Source organism: Balaenoptera ricei, chromosome 13 (genome assembly GCF_028023285.1).
Source record: "Balaenoptera ricei isolate mBalRic1 chromosome 13, mBalRic1.hap2, whole genome shotgun sequence".
Lineage (NCBI taxonomy): Eukaryota > Metazoa > Chordata > Mammalia > Artiodactyla > Balaenopteridae > Balaenoptera > Balaenoptera ricei.
Genome location: NC_082651.1, coordinates 64,256,121 through 64,272,928, shown reverse-complemented (window position 1 = coordinate 64,272,928; position 16,808 = coordinate 64,256,121). Strand labels below are relative to the sequence as shown.

The following is a 16,808-nucleotide window of genomic DNA, read 5'->3' as shown; positions in this document are numbered from 1 at the left end:
TGGGATCTTTTTCAGGATGACTTGTGGGGGGCTGCAGAGACACTGGTTCAGTCCACAGGTGTGGGACAGACAGTAACTGCTGTGGTCAAGAGGAAGTAAAACACCAGACTTCAGAGTAAAAGAAAACTGGGTTTGGATCTCGTCTTTGCTACTTTAACAGCTGTGTGACATGGGCAAACCACTTAACTTCTCTGAGCCACAGTTTCTTCACATATAAATAGGGGTAATAGCAACCCCTGCTGAGGGCACTTAAATGAGGCAACGCCCGTGGAGCCCTAGCCCAGGGCCTAACACCTGGAGGTCCTAGTCAGTGACTGGCTGTGGAGACCTCGGGGCATGACGCTGAGGCCCTAGTGTGGTTCTTCCGTGGAGCTCTGTGTCTGCCTGTTCCCGGAAGCACCCCACACCTCTCAGGCATCTTCCAAATAGGGTTGGCGCACCTCATGAGACATACTTATACTAAAAGATAATTAGTTGTTTAGCTGGTCCTCCTGTAGTTTTAGTGGCTAAATCTGGCAACCCCACTTCCAATCCCATGTTTGGGGGGATAAGCCAAGGTAGTAGCCAAGACAGATAATGGAAGTAGTTTGATGCTGCCATGGAAGCCCCTGGAAGCCTCTGGGAACTCAGGCAAACCAAAGTCAGAGACTTTCAGGCAGCTTCTGCAGGTCAAAGCTCATTTCAATCCACTCTCTAATAATGATCCCAGAGTCCCTAAGGCAGGGTCCCTGTGAGTTCTGCAGAAAACTAGTTCTAAGGGCAGGAAGCACAGCACACAGGGGAAAATGAGTCTAGATCAAATAAATTTGCGCATTAAACAGGCTCTTTCACTGCTAGACATTTATTATGTTGATGTGAACTGGAGATTTCTAGTGGGGGAAGGGGGGGTGGTTTACTTGGGGGATGGCTTCCCAATTCCCATCTGGTCATGGAAACTTGATATTCACATGCATCCCTTAGGGCTGGCTTTCTAGGAAAAGCTGCTCTAAGGTGACACCTGAAAGCAAAATTACATCAAAAACTCCTATAAACCACAGGCAAGACTCAGGTGCTAACCCAGTCCCTGTCAGAGTGAACCATTTTTGATCCTGCCAGCGATGCAAGCAGCCTCTTAACCAGCAGAGATAGCATAGCCGTGGCCCACGTGTGGGTTTTTAGGGAGGCTCTCACTTTAAGTGCTGGGATTTTAAGCTGATGGGGTGTTCATCGTCTTGCGGCACAGTGAGGGGTTCTCAGAAGCCTTCCCCAAACTCCCAGCCATCTCTCTCATTATTCTGCTTCTGCACCTAAAATTCCATCATCGGGGTGTGGAGGCCTTGATACTAGTTCAAGTGCAAATATGCCTATAAAGACTGGCTCGCGAGGGCTTCCCTGGTGGCGCAGTTGTTGAGAGTCTGCCTGCTAATGCAGGGGACACAGGTTCGAGCCCTGGTCTGGGAGGATCCCACATGCCGCAGAGCAACTAGGCCTGTGAGCCACAACTACTGAGCCTGCGCGTCTGGAGCCTGTGCTCCACAACAAGAGAGGCCGCGATAGTGAGAGGCCCACGCACAGCGATGAAGAGTGGCCCCCACTTGCCACAACTAGAGAAAGCCCTCACACAGAAACGAAGACCCAACACAGCCAAAAATAAATAAATAAACAAATGTAGGGTTTAAAAAAAAAAAAAAAAGACTGGCTCGTGAGCCTCCATCAGCCACCCCCATGTGGTGTGAGTCAGTAGATGGGACCCCTCTCAGGTGGCAGCTCTGGTGGCACCTTTGTTTTCTTGGCTGGGAAGTTATTCTGAGGCTCAGAGCAGTTGCACAAGTTGAAGGGGGAAGCAGGCCTGAGCCATCAGAGGGGAGCCGGGGCCCTGCTGGGGCCAGCAGAGAAGAAACACAAGCTAAGCTCTTTCAGAATTTGCCAAGCCCAGGCCTTACTTGGAATCCTGTAAAAATCTAAACACAGGCCTGAAATGATGGCCCCTCATGCACAGCTAGAGGCACTTAATCCTTTCCCACAGGTTTCGCTCCCCTCTGGAGACTTCCGTCTATCCAGAGACCTCTAGTCACTGCGGGATTACGTGGCATGTACAGGCACAGGTCAGACTCGGGGCCAGGCCTGCTCTAACCTAGCCCCCAGTTCTGGAAACCGAGCCACCTGCTACCCCAGGTCCAAGACCTGAGTGCTTGGTCCTGCCCCATCACCTTATTTCCTAAGCCCAAAAGTTGATTCCCTGCCAGATTCACCCATCCTAGTGTCTTAGTTTTCTGCCTGTCATTCCACCTTGGGGCCTGCATCCCTTGGCCCTTCACCCCTGCAAGGACTGGAAGTTGTACCCCAGGGCCCAGGACAAAGCCAGATGCTTCTATCACAGCTCTCCTATGCCTCCTGCCTGCTGGGACCAACTGCTTCCCACTAGAGGTCCTGACGGCCAAAGGTCCCCCTTATGGCTCCTTCCATTGCTGGTCTCATTCCCGTGGTTCTGTCTAAGCTCAGCTGGTGGGTATTTCTGTTTATGATGTATTCCTCCCACCTCAATCTCCTCCATGGAACACAGACTCCACAAAGCCAGTTCTGCAGATTTGGGTTAACATCAGGCATTTTTAGAGCTGGAATCCCTCCCAGGGGTCTTATGGATTTAGCGTGTCTGGGGTGACCTGAGAATTCTGCAAACGACCAGGAGCAAGAACCTCGGGAAAAACTCCTAGCCTGAGAGCCGCCCCATAAGGACAAACCGGACCACCAGGGGGCAGTGTCGGCCAACATTGCTTCACTGAGTTACGGTCACCCTCCTGTTGTAGGGGCAGAGGGAAGGATGCAGAGTAAAGTTCTTCACAGGAATAAGTTTATTTTATGTTAACTTACATGAAATGAGAAAAGAGTTTCAGATGAAACATTCAAGGAGGATTTTTTTGAGAGCGACTTCAGCATTGTCATAGGGGAGACCTTCCATACCTCATTCAGCACATTCTAGAAGGCCAGCTCAGGGCAGATGTACCACCTGGCTCCACGCCCACCTGTTGTAAGGTGGGAACAAGGATAACAGGCCAGTATGAAGCAGGGCAAGTTTCATGGCCCCAGGTTTTACGTGCAGAAGCTGCATCCCTGGAGGGTTCCAATGACTTGCCTGGGTTTTGGCTTAGCCAATGGCAGAGCTTAACACAGGACCCCAGGACCCCAGGACCCCGATCCTCGGGGCAGAACATTTTCTGCTGCACTCTGCTGGGCCCCTCCTCTAACCCCAGATGAGTTATTCAAAAGTCATTACTGAGAGCCCCTGAGGCCCAGGCTAGAGGGTCTCCATGCCCCCTTCCAGTTCTGAATAATGGAAGTCCAGAATTTCAGCCTTACACCGGCTCTTCATTGGAGTATTCCTCCCATCAGGAGCTCCCACCTGGGTAGAGCATAAGGGCACCTGTATTCAGGCTTCACCACAGGTGGGCTTTGCTTTAATAAGCCCAGTATATAAATGGCCCTTGGACTTACAGAAATTATAGATTGGGGGAAAGCAGCTTTGTGAAATGATGCACAAAATTCCTTTAAATAGCAAGGTTCTCACACTCATCACCCTACTTCCCAAGCATTATACAATAGACTTAAACTTACAAGCCTTTAATTTATACCCAACTTTGTGGGAATTCATCTGCTGCTAATTCACTCACATCGGAGTAGAGGGATCAAACAAGGAAAGTGGTCAGAAAGTGAGGCCTCTGGTCCTACTTGGAGTGTGTAAGGACAAAGAGGAGAAGGTGTAGCTCCTTGACCCTCTGGTCTGCCTGCCTATGTCACACTCACTAGCCGGAAGGGAGTCACAGCCTGACCAGGGCCATCGGCTACACTGACCCTTTACTGGTCCCTGCTGAGAGCGAGGCAGCATGCCCTGCCCTCATCCAGCCACTGCTCTAAGGGGAGGATGAGACAAGCACCAGGTCATTTAACACAAGGCGGCCAGAGAGACACAAAGCATACAGTTTCACTGGAATGGGCCTTGAAGGCTGGAGGGACTTTCATAGGTGGAGATAATGGAGAAAGCATTTTGTAGGCTGAGAAAACCACCAGCAAAAAGTCAGGAAGGCAGGTGAGCTAGGGTGTACCTAGGGAACATCAAGAAGCATTCTCTCTCTCCAGCTAGACTGTATACTCCACAAAGGTAAGAAGTGCATATGACGATCCTTGGTCTTCCCCTTAGTACCTAGTTCAGGGTCATGAACCTGGAAGGGACTTGTGATATATCATTTTGGGTGAACTTCTCAAAAGGCAGGACCTTCCCCCAGGGCACTGAGGCAGGTGTGTTGAAAGGGAACTGAATTCCTAGTACATGCATGCTGTGTCAGTTATCAGTTTACTGCCTCTCAGCTGTAAATCCTTAATTGCCCAGCTCCTGACACAGAAGCAAAGCCCTATAAGCATTTCTCTTGCCAGCCCATGATGTTAAGCTTTGTCAGTAGAGGGTGCTGGAGAGACATCAGAAGAAGAAGGGGCTTCTCTTCCCGGCTCTGGTACACTTTCCTTTTTTCTTACTCTCACAATGCTGGGCTGGCACACGGAGTGGTACTCGTCTTCAGAGGGTTTCAGGGGCACCTTGGGGGCAGCTTGTCCCAACCAGTTTCCCAGCTAAGGTTCTCCAATGACTTCCGGAAAGTTTAACACCAACTTCTAGGCAGCTTCTGGGTGAGATTTGTTGGCAACACAGTGGACAGTTTCCTGCTTGACCTTGACCTCAGTGAACTTTAACATGGTTCAGTGGCTCCAGCCACACTCTCTCCAGTGAGATCTGAATTTCAGCCTCTAAGAAGCACCTCTCCCAAATTCACTCCTGTATTATTTAGAGTTCTCTTTACCCCTAAATAGCCAATCCCCTGTCACTAGTTAATATTTCTTTATAGTCTACCTTCCCTGTTGGAATTACTGTGTGATTTCTGTCTCCTGATTAGGCCCTGACTGATACAACGCTCATACACATGCTGTTGGGCAGCACGCCACAGGCCTGCAAGCCTTATTATGGCCCAGCCTCGAGGCCAAAGGAAGAGGCTGGAAACAGCGACAGAGCTATCAATGGTTTATTGGATAGGGGATCTGACACTCCTGAAGCCAGGGAGGCTACCATTTATAGGGGGAATTGATGTCAGGGTGGCTCATCAGTTACCGGGAAAACCAGCTGCTGGGGCTCATCCCTCACAGCCCCTTTGGTTAACAACCATCACGAGGGCAGACGTTTCCCTTTAATAAACTGGCAGTTGGAGCCGTTCTGGACTAAGGATTAGAACAGTCACTAGCTGGGGCAGGGGGCAAACACGTAGGCAGTTACTGGTTAAGTTCTATGATTAAGAGGTTCGGATAGTCAAGTGAGTAGCGTGCAGGCGAAGCAGGGACTGGTTGAGCAGGGGACGTACAGAGAGCAAGAGAACAGCCATCTCGAGTGGCCTGACCATACACATGCCTTCACACACATCCCTGCATACTCCCTGGAGGGGCTGTCCTCAAGCAGCTCCTTGCTCCCTCCTTACTCAGATTTCCCCCAGCAAATCCTCTGGGCATTTAGGTCACCTCTTCCCCTTGAATACCCACTGTATCAGCCAGGGTTCAGTCAGGAAAACAGAAAACACTTTCAGTATTTCCAGCAGGAAGGGATTTAATAAAGGGACATTGGTGCTTAAGTCCTGGCTTCACCTGATCCTAGCTGTGTCACTATGGGCAGGCGACTTAGCCTTTCTGAAACTCAGTTACCACTTCTAGGAAGACAGAGACAATCATAGTACCTAACTCATATGGTTGCTCTGAAAAATTACATAAAATAATCCTTGAAAAATTACCAATACCTGGAACATGATTAGTGCCCAATAACTGTAAGCTAATGTTGGTCTTACTACAATAGTAGATTGCTTTATGGGCCCCAACTCTTCATACTGCCCCATATCCATACTTTTTACCCTATGTCTTCACAGTTCTTCCCACTAAAAGGATGGAGAACATTTCTGAATCCTTTGGCTTTGAGTTTGGCCAAAGCCAAAGCCAATAGCATAAGATGGAAGTGGTGGTATGCCAATTCCAAGACCTCTGTGCTTCTTCCATTGCCATGAAAAGAGCATGCTAAGGCTAGCCCACTGTCCCCAAGAAAAGGAAGAGAGACACATGAAATGAAGCTGCATTGGCCAAGCCTCCTAGATGAGCCCAGCCTAGATCAGTCAACTATTAGACGTCTGAGCTAAATAAATGCTTATTGTTGTATGTCACTGAGATTTTATGGTTGTTTGATATATAGCTGATACAACTACCCCTACAACTTATACGTTATAGCACTTGGTGATTTTTAATAGCAGCTCATTATTTGGTCATATATAATCGTTTCCTTGGGCAGGTCTCTCCTAATTAAGATCATCAGACTTAGCAAATAAAAATACAGGATCCCCAGTTAAATTTGAATTTCAGATAAACAATGAAGAATTTTTTAGTATAAGTGTGTCCCATGCAATTTTTAGAATCTATTTATACTAAAACTTATTTGTCTAAAATTTAAATTTAACTGGGCACGCTTACATATATTTATCTGGCAATCCTACTCCCAGTACTTGAGGCAGGATCAACATCTTACACAAAAACTGTGAGATAGTTCCCACGGTCACCATCATAATTCTGGGAGAGGAAAGCTGTGGTTCAGTTAAAGATTTGCAAGAGGGAGTTCCCTGGTGGTCTAGTGGTTAGGATTCCGGGCTTTCACTGCCGTGGCCTGGGTTCAATCCCTAGTCAAAGAACTGAGATCCTGCAAGCCATGCGACGTGGCCAAAAAAAAAAAAAAAAAAAAAGATTTGCAAGAAGATAGATCTTGAGCACTTTCTTCTCTCCAGTGACAAAGCCCCTTATAATAATGATGATGATGGTTTCATTTACTTAGCCCCTGTAGAGGCAGATACTATGCAAAGACACTATCTTAGTTTCACATCAGTGCTGCAGTGCAGGGGAGTGGCCAAATCTTTATCCCCATTTACAAATGAGTACACTGAGCGGCAGAAAGGTAAAATAACTTTCCCTTGGACACACAGCTAGAGAGAGTAGCAAAGCTAGAATTCAAATGCAGCCTTTTCTCTTTCCATATGCAACCTTGTCTCCAACTACCAAAATTGTTTTTTGTCATTTCCACAAAACTGAAGACAACAAAGTATATTCCCCAGCCCCCAATCTATTTACTGGTCCCACTGAATCCATTCAATGAATAATTGAGGTTGTATTAGTTTGCTAGGGCTGCCATAGCAAAGTACCATAGACTGGGTGGCTTAAACAACAGAAGTTTATTTTCTCACAGTTCTGGAGGCTAGATGTCCAAGATCAAGGTGTCGGCAGGGTTGGTTCCATCTGAAGGCTGTAAGGGAAGGATCTGTTCCAGGCCTATGATGATTAATTTTCTGTGTCAACTTGACTAGGCCCTGGGATGCCCAAATATCTGGTTAGACATTATTTCTGAGTATGTCTGTGAGGATGCTTCTGGAAGAGATTAGCATTTGAATTGGTGGACTGAATAAAGCAGATTCCCCTATCCAGTGTGAATGGGCATCATCTCATCCTTTGAGGGCTGGAATGGAGCAAAAAGCTGGAGGAAGGCTGAACTGATTCTCTCTGTCTGTCTGAGCTGAGATCTTGGCCTTCTCCTGGCCTTGGACTGGGACTTATACCAGCAGCAGTCCTGGTTATTAGGCCTTCAGACTCAGACTGGAATTTATGCCACCAGCTTTCATGAGTCTCCCACTTGCAGAGAGCAGATCGTGCCACTTCTCGGCCTCCATAATCACATGAGCCAGTTCTTTATAAGTTCTATTTGAATTTATAAGGCTGGGCTCCTATTGGTTTTCTGGAGAACACTAATACAAGCCCTGTCTCCTTGGTCTTTAGATGGCCATCTTCTCCCATCTCCACATCATCTCCTGTGCATGTCTGTGTCCAAATTTCCTCTCCTAAGGACATCAGTCATATTGGATTAGGACCCACCCTAATGACCTTATTTTAACTTAATCACCTCTGTAAAGACCCTATCTCTAAATAGAGTCACGTTCTAAGGTCCTGGGGTTTAGGACTCCAACAAATGAATGTGCGGGGTGAGGGCACATAATTCAGCCCATAACAGGGTTTGTGGAGCTAATCGTGACTCATCTCAATACAGGCTGCATTTAAAAGAGGAACTCAAGAGAACAGATTTCAAATGATGGAATTCTGAATTTCAAGTGGTGGAATTATAGTTTTCACAGCAGTCCCTAGGGGTGGCAAAGGCCCATCCTATAGTTCTTAATAATGGCACCTCAAAGGTATCACACCCTCTGCCAAAGGGGCCTTAGCAACTGGTGGAATGTGGGTTATTATGAGGACAGGGGATTGTGATGGTGGCCGGGCGGAATCTTGTGGAATCTGGTGGAATCTTGTGAGGCCAAATGTTAATACCTCAAAAGATGTCATTTGGCCCCAACCGGCAGTACTGTGGTTTTCTGGATGGCAACAGAGGACGGGAAGATGATGGAAGGCCGGGGGGCAGGAGAAAGCTGCCCAACCTTCCCCAAGATGGTGCCTGATGACCCCATGTCCGAAGGGAAGTCAAGGGCTTCTTTGGTAAGGAGGATGCCTCTTCCCACTGCCCCAGCCTGTCCCAGCAGGGCGAGGAAGAGCATGATGGGGACACCACAAGATAGGAGCTGAGTGCTGTTAGATCCCAGAGAACTGCTAAGAAGAGTAGGAGACGTGCACCCTATCCCCACACTGGCACCCAGCTGTAACCGGGGACCAGGTAGCCCTTCGTAAGATTGTGAAGTCACTTGAAGCTGGCTTTGGTCTCCCCCATCTAGCTCTCCATGTGGGGCCCTTTCCTCCTCCTGCAGGTGGGACCAGGCTTCCCCATAACCCTATCATTGGTTCCCATATATTGAGGTTCTCTCAATGCAGACCTTGGGTTTCTTCCTCCCTCTGTGGCCCCCAGAGGACTGGATGTCTAATTGGCCTCAAAGTAGAGTGGGAGGTGGGAAAGTTACCTCCAGTAGTGATCTGAAGATCACGAGGAAGACAGACTTCTATTCAACCCTCCCAAAGGTCCCACTTGCAACTTTAGGGCGCCATTCTTCTGTGTCAGTTTGCCCTCTCCTTCTTCTTAACTCTCAGGTCCTGATAACTCCGTCGAAGTTTCTCGGAAGAACTCAGTCTAGATGTTTACAATTCACACCACTTTCAAGCACCCCAGTGCGCTGTGCCTGGGGCTGCAGGAGCCTGGTGGGGTAGGGGGTGGACAGCCCCATGCTAACTCCTCCCGACCCCCCACTTCCCCCTTCCCAGGCCCAGGAGGCAGAGTCCCCCAAGCCAGACTCGTCCTACGACTACCTTGAGGAGATGGAAACTTGTGAGGACAGAGGCTGCCCGGGGCCACCTAAGTCACTGTCGTCCAAGGCCGGCCCCGCCACCACCAAGGGCCAGGCGGGCGATGGACCTGAGCGCGCAGAGCTGCCCCTGGCCCCAGCCGCGGCGGCCCCGGGGACCCCAGGGCCCCAGCGAAACGCCGAGATGGAGCTGGAGAAGGTGCGCATGGAGTTCGAGCTCAAGCGGCTCAAGTGCCTGCACGAGGAGAACGAGCGGCAGCGGCAGCACGAAGAGGTGATGGAGCAGCTGCAGCAGCAGGCGACGCCCCGCCTGGTAGGTGACAGGTCCCAACCGGGAGGCGGCGGGGGCGGGGAAACCAGGGGCGAGGGGAGCCCACCTGACCCGCTTCTCGGCTCTGCCCCGCCCTACGCCCACCGGCGCGCTGCTTTACAGCTTCCATGTTAAGCTGAGATCCAACTCTTCAAGGATCAACCCTCCCCAGGAGGGACCCGGAAGCCGCCTCGTCCACTTGCCTGTCCATGGCTTTCCTCCTCAGGGAAAACTCTTCAACATTTCCTCTATGTCTGGATTTCCACCACTCTCCACTCCTCTCTGCGTCTCCTAAAATAGGACGCCTGGGACTAGACCCAGAACTCCCACTGCAGTCTGGCCAGTGGATTTTGATAGAACCATCATCCCCTGCTCCCCTGATCAGGACTGCATGCGTTCTGTTGGATCACGCTGCCTTGCTGTCAACTAAAACTTAGACATCTTTTGGCAAGAAATGGACCACTCTCCCCTAATCTAAATGGGGATAAGAAAGCCTGCTTGGGATTAAATGGGATGGGAAATGCTTAGCACTCGGGCTGGGCCATCATAAGCACTAAATAATGGAAGATGTTATTGTTTAAAGCAACGCTGTCTGGGCTTTAAAATCAGACAGTCCTGGGTTAAAATCCTGGCTCTACCACATATAAATTGTGTGACGTTGGGCAAGTTACTGATCCTCTTTGGGCCTTGGTCTGCTCATCTGTAAGGTAATACCTACCTCACAGGGGTGTCGTGAGGATTAATAGAAAGAATGCATGTGAGGCACTTTGCAGTGAGCCTGGCACGTTGAGGTCAGCACTCAGTGTTAGCTATTACCATTTTTGTGTACTCATGCAATTCACTTCTTGACACAAATGCAACAACTTACGTTCATCACTTCTCAATTTTATCAGGATGTAATGTATTAGCTACGCTTCCCAGCTCTGAGTCATCCTCAGTTCTGAGAAACTTGCCTTCTGGCTTTATCCAAGTCATTGCTATAATTGTTGAGGAGGATATGACCTAAAGTAAATACCACTAAAAGATCTCCCTACAGGTTAGCAATGTTCCATTAATCAGCACCCTTGAGTTACATTATCTCCAGCTCACATTTCTCTACCTTGTCCAGAAAACTGTACTGAGACACACTGTCAAATGGTTTCCCAGAATTAAGATATTACGCTATGGCATTTCCCCAATTGACTGGTCCATTTTTTTTAAGAAAATTAGGTTGGTTTTGCATGATTTGTTCTCAATGAACACATGCTGCCTTCTTAACAATTATCTTTTGTTTTTCTTGCTCACAAAATACCTGCTTTTTAGCTTGAAAATCTTTCTCCTTGCTGGAGGAGATGGAAATCCTTGGTGTATAGTCCTATCTGCTCTCTGTCTTCTGCTTTAAAAAAAAATAGACCATTGAAAGTGTTTTGAAAAGTCTAAAAGGTTTCACAAATGCACAATTTTTTATCAAAATCACAAATATCAGCCATTAGCACGTAGACCACAAACAGTGGCAGAAAGTCCATGGAACCAGAGCCACACCAGGTCTGCAGAGAAACACAAGATCTGTCCAGCCCTCCAGTCCCACCAGAACACTGGGTTTCTTCCTCTGGTCTTCCATCTTCCTTACTATTCATTTTAGAGGTGGCATCACTGGAGTCATTTCCTGCCCCCTCAGTTTTATTTAGTTACCCTCACATTTTACGTAGTTGGTTCAACCATAGTATGTCCAAAACCCCAGTCTTTAACAATAGTTTACAAAAATGTTTTACTTCCTCTGCATTAACTTGGAGAGTTGACTTAATTTTTAAGCCTCCCACCTCTCTTTTTCTGGGTGGGTGGGTAGATAATTGTCATTGTATTGAAAAATATCTCTATGAATATGTTTCTAGTGAATTTAGGGCATCACAGTTCCTGCCATATGCCTGCTTACAAAAAATGTGGCATGAGTTGAAAAGATATTTTAAAGAATGAACCATGGGTGATGCCTTCTTAACTATAGATCAAAATAGTTATATCAGCTTTTACTCTGCTTATATGTTGATGCTTTCTACAGTTAAAATGGGGGTCTGTTCAACTTTAATTATATAGATTCTGGAAAAGAGCAGCACACAGGCAGAATCAGCCAGACAGCTCAAGCTGCCTTCCCCCCCACCCAAAACCCTGAGAGTTTAGGGAGGCCCCATCACCTGTCTCTTACTACCTGTCTGCAGGAGAGACCACGCCCTGGGCTGAAGGACCACAGCCTGACCTGATGTGACATGAACTAGGGCCCAGAGAGTCAGACACAGTCACTTGTGCCCAAGGGACCCCCTCTCATTGTGCCACCATCCAGAAAACAAGGTGGAGTATCTGGGGACACTGTCCAGAGAACACGCCCAAGACCCGGCGTCCAGATGTGGGGATCTCGAGTAGGAAAGAGACTGCCCACATGTGGGCTCAGAGGCTGCATGGGGTGTACCGAGAAAGGAAGGGGGTGGCCTGATTCAGGAGGGCTAAGACCAGGCTCAAGAAGTGAAAACTCATGAGTCCCCTCTGTGCCCGTGACCTTGCCTGGAATTTTCATTCTTGTCCTCACTCTTCCTCCTCATCATCTCGTGAGGTGGGCATGATTACCCTCACCTTAGGTGAGGAAGACAGCCTGCCCGAGGTCACATTCAGAAAGGGACAAGAGCAGGATCGAAGCCCAGGTCTGCCTGGTACCCAAGCCCTGGTTTTGCCATTTCTACTCTTTTCTTTCCCCCACAGTTCTCGGGAGGCCTGCAGGACCTCCTGCTCCCCCAGAACCAATTCGCCATGTTCCTGTACTGCTTCATCTTCATACACATAATCTATGTCACCAAGGAGATGATCTTCTTTCTCTTCTCCAAGCACTACCTGTTCTGCATCGCGGCCATTTTGCTCTGTTTGATTAAAACTTTATGGTCATACTTCCAAGTGCCTTTGCTCTCTCCATCACTGGGCACCTCCTTCCCTCACCTGTGGCTCCCTCCCATCAGAACTTGCTGTTAGGAAAGGTTTGCTGTCAACCATTTACACCTTAGTGTGGAGAAACATGTTCAGGCCTTGTACTAAGCCTGAGTTCCCACTGTGGATGAAGATGCTTTATTCCCCAAGAGGAGAATTTCAGAAGGTAGCAGGCCAGGGAAGTATCTGTAGGGAGAAGGGTTTAGAAAGCCTTTCCAGAATCACAGAAATCATACCATGACCAGGCTGACTTGGGATCCACCACATCTACTCAGATAGATCTTCCCTGAGGTGTGGGGAGCTGTGGTAGGCTTTTGAGGGTAGGCCCCCCAAAGACGTCCACATCCCTGTGAATATGTTACCTTACATGGTAAAAGAGACTTCAAGATTAAATTAAGGGCCTTGAAATGAAGAGATGATCCTGGACTATCCAGATGAGCACAATGTAATCATAAGTGTCCTTATAAGAGGGAGGCAGGAGGGTAAGAGGCAGAGAAGGAGATGTGGCCATGGGAGCAGAGGGTAGAGTGATGCAGGACCACGAGCCAAGGAATGCAGGCAGCCTATAGAAGTTAGAAAAGGCAAGAAAATGGGTTCTTTCCTAGAGCCACCAGAAGGAATGCAGCCCTGCCAAACCCATTTTAAACATGTGACCTCCAGAACTGTAAGAGAATAAATCTGAGTTGTTTTAAGCCACTACATTTGTAATAATTTATTGCAGCAGCAACACTAATACAGGAAACTAATACAGGAGCCAAGGCTCCTCAAGCTCTTTCCAGCTCTGCAGACATGTCAAGATGGCATCACCAAGGCATTGGCAAGGGTCCATCTAGCCCTGGGCCTGAGCAGGACTGTACACAGTCTATCATGCATGCTTGGAGCCTGCCCTCAGCAACATGCAATTCAAGAAGAGAGATGCTGAAGCTCCAGGAAACCCAGGACAGGCCTATCAGATATCCTGATCACTGAGCAGCACACGCCTGGGTGAGGCGGGGGCAAAATCTGGGCATACTCCTAGGGGCACTGGTAAGGAGGCATTGATTGATTAGGTGCAGTCAGCAATGCTGCTCCAGTGGAAAAATAGAAGGAGAAAAAAAAACTAAACAGGCCACACGCCCAACCCTCAAATCACATACACACACATACACACATACACACACGCAGAGATGCATAGCAAATAGTTGTCTACAGTAGAGATATACACAACAGGCAGCAACAACCAAAAGGAACAGACTTTGGGCACTAGGGGACTCACAGGAGGCACAGAAGTGGCCCAGTGTAACAAGGGAAAGGAGTTCAACTCCCCCATCCTCTACACACATATGTGCGCGCGCGCACACACACACACACACACACACACACACACACACAGCAGGTTGTCAGCTGCCCCCACCTCGCCAGCCCTGCCCAGGAATGATGGCCAGCACGGGAGACTTTAAGGATAACGCAGCAAACTGAATGGACACAGCTTTGCAATCAATCAAGTCTTTTTTGACCCTTCCTCTTCCTGGACATAAGGCTCTGCTTTAAGAGGAACAAAGGAATACGTTTCTGTCTTGCTGGGCTCTCTGAGTGATGCAGAGTGAAAACACATGAAAAGAAAAGAGCGCCGCGGGATTCATTGTCAGTACACATTATCATGCCATTTCAGTCCACGGTGACTTCTCATTTTCCACCCAGTTCAATGCTTTCATTCCCATTTATAGCTGCGCGTGACAGGTATTTACTTGGAAGTAATAAAACTGTCATTTCTCATTAAACTTTCAATGGCAGAATTTTTTTGCTATGGGTCACTTCTCACAATCTAATTTGATCTGGGTTTCTGGGGTGGGATTGAGGCAAAAGAAGGAGGAGATCAGGATATCAAAAAGATTAAGGCCCAGATGTTTAATTCACTAGAACAAACAGAATTGGGAGTTTGTTTATAAAAAAAAAAAAAAAACCTGCTATAATGCCATTCAATTCATCATCCCGTTGCCAGGTAAAACTGGACTTAAATACACCCATTTTCCTTACAAATCTTCAGAGAAAGATTAGTAAACTCCTTTCAGTTAAGTTAGCATGTCTTCTCACCCCCTTAGCAATGGCCATGAAATCTCCCCTCTATCCTTACTTCCTACTCTGATAGAAGACTGAAGCCAGTAGCCGAAGATCTACCCTAAGCAAAAATGAAAACAGCTCATGGTCACTCCCCAAACTTGATACAGACCTCACTGTTCAAATGCAACGCAGAAAATCAGAAGGAAGGAAGAGACAAAAGTGGAGAGAGATACAAAGGATAGAAAAAAGGCACAGCCTAGGGTTACCAAGCGGGCAACAAGTCAACATACAAGCCCTTCTGGAGCACCTCCAATGTGCAGGCACTTGGCTACATGCTTTATGGAGGCCTGGGAGGCAGACATGTACATTATCCCCATTTCACAGACAAGGATACTGAGGCTCAGACAGGTTAAGTGATGTACCCAAGATCATCTTAGATCTCAAGTCTGACTCCAAAGTGATCTTTCTGTATTTCCACACTCCCAAAATCCTGCCTTGGAGGATCTCACAGCCTTGCTGAGGAGATGCAGCTAATACACACTAAAGTATAAAGAAACTATCAGGCACATAGACCTCAGTGATGAAGGAGATTAAAGGAGAGGTCCCTGGAGCCCAGGGTGATAGGAAGTCTTCTCAAAAGAGCAGCCCACAAGGGCAGGTAAGCCTGGGACAGGTAGAAAGGAGTAGGGAGAACTCCCGTGAATTAAGATCAGGGTGGGAGCGTATAATCTACACTCAAAGAAGGAGCGGGCACATCCTTGCTCCAGTGAATGGTAACAGGCCTGGAAAACTGATTTGGAGCCAAATTTTATAGTCTTGAATATTGACCTGAGGAATATGAACTTAGTCCCTTGGGAAACAAGGAATCCCTGAAGATTGTAGAGTGAGATAGTGACCCTCCCCCCAAAAAGAGGGGAAATCCTCCCCCCTCCCCTCTCCTGGGGGCCATGTTCTTGCCTTGACCTTCTCTTCCCATTTCCAATCCCGGAACATTCTTTCTAAGGTCCCAGTGTGAAGACTGCATTTAGCTGTAAAAGAAACCCAGCCACAGTGGCTTAACCAAATAGGGGTTTACGTGTCTCACATACTAATAAGTCCCAGGTTGGGCAGTCCGTGATGGTGAAACTTCTCAAGGAAGTCACAGAGAACTCAGTCATAGAGGATCCTTCTTTTTGTTCCACCATCCTTAGCATAAGGCTTTTATCCTCCTCACCCCATGGCTTTTAGCCTTATAATCTCAAGATGGCTGCTATAGCTCCAGGTATCAACTCCAGGTCAGCAGAGGGGGAAAAGAAACGGGGCCATCTTTTTTAAAAGCTTTCCAGAAAGATCCACCTAGAGACTTCTGCTTACATCTCATTGGTCAGACTGGTCATGTTGCTGCTCCTAGCTTCAGGACATACGAGGTGTGGTAAGTTTTTGGCCTGGACACTGTTGCAGCCTTGAACAAAATTAAGATTCTGATAATATGGTGGGGGTGGGGAAGGGGATGGGTGGATATTGAATAAGCAGATAACTGTGTCTACCGTACCTTGCTGCTTTCTTAAGCCCAGCTCCCACTCCCTGCCCCAGTGTCATGGTCCAGGTTGAGACAATTGGGTAGGGCACAGCTGTAGCCAAGCTGGGCCTGGCCCACAGCTGCACTTTTGCCTTAAGTCCTGGCTCACATACCACAGCAGGAAGGTCATGGTTTTCTCCCGATACACAACTGGAACAGCTCTGCCTTTATCCTCCTGACCTCTGCCTGAGGCCCCAGTATCTTACACAACTGGGGCCACAGCCTTGCCTGGGGACTTAGAAGGGCACACCCCTCTGTGCTGGGTGCCCTCAGCAAAGTTGCAGGAGGAGGTGAGTCTGCCCTGAGAGTCCCTCCCCTTCCTGAGTCCCAGATCCCGCAGAACAGAGCCCAGTGCCCCCAATGTCTGTCCTGTCATCCCATTCACACCGTGATGCTGAAGACAGAGTGTAACAGATCCTACACATTACACTCAGCTTCAGCCCAAGCAATTAAGCCCTAATAGTGAACTTTCAGGAAGGCTTAGGAGGAGAAAGATAGAAGAATCTTTCCTGCTCCCCAAATGGAATCACATAGGTTGCAACCCTGAGCCCAGGGACGGGGCTAGAGTCCTGGAGATGCTGAGATCTGCAGTGGGGGAGGGGGAGCAGGCTTGGTTTCCAAG

The 16,808-nt window shown here is 48.2% G+C and overlaps 2 protein-coding genes across 2 annotated transcripts in view; one reads left to right on the top strand and one right to left on the bottom strand.

The window, feature by feature from the left end:
- ATP6V1E2 (ATPase H+ transporting V1 subunit E2) overlaps positions 1-16,808 on the bottom strand; it is a 140,804-nt gene that overhangs the window by 80,330 nt on the left and 43,666 nt on the right. The window lies entirely within an intron of this gene.
- On the top strand, positions 8,461-12,696 carry TMEM247 (transmembrane protein 247). The gene is made up of 4 exons (XM_059942605.1): positions 8,461-8,577; positions 9,292-9,645; positions 12,370-12,545; positions 12,666-12,696. The coding sequence occupies exons 1-4, from the start codon at positions 8,461-8,463 to the stop codon at positions 12,694-12,696; spliced, it is 678 nt and encodes a 225-aa protein (XP_059798588.1).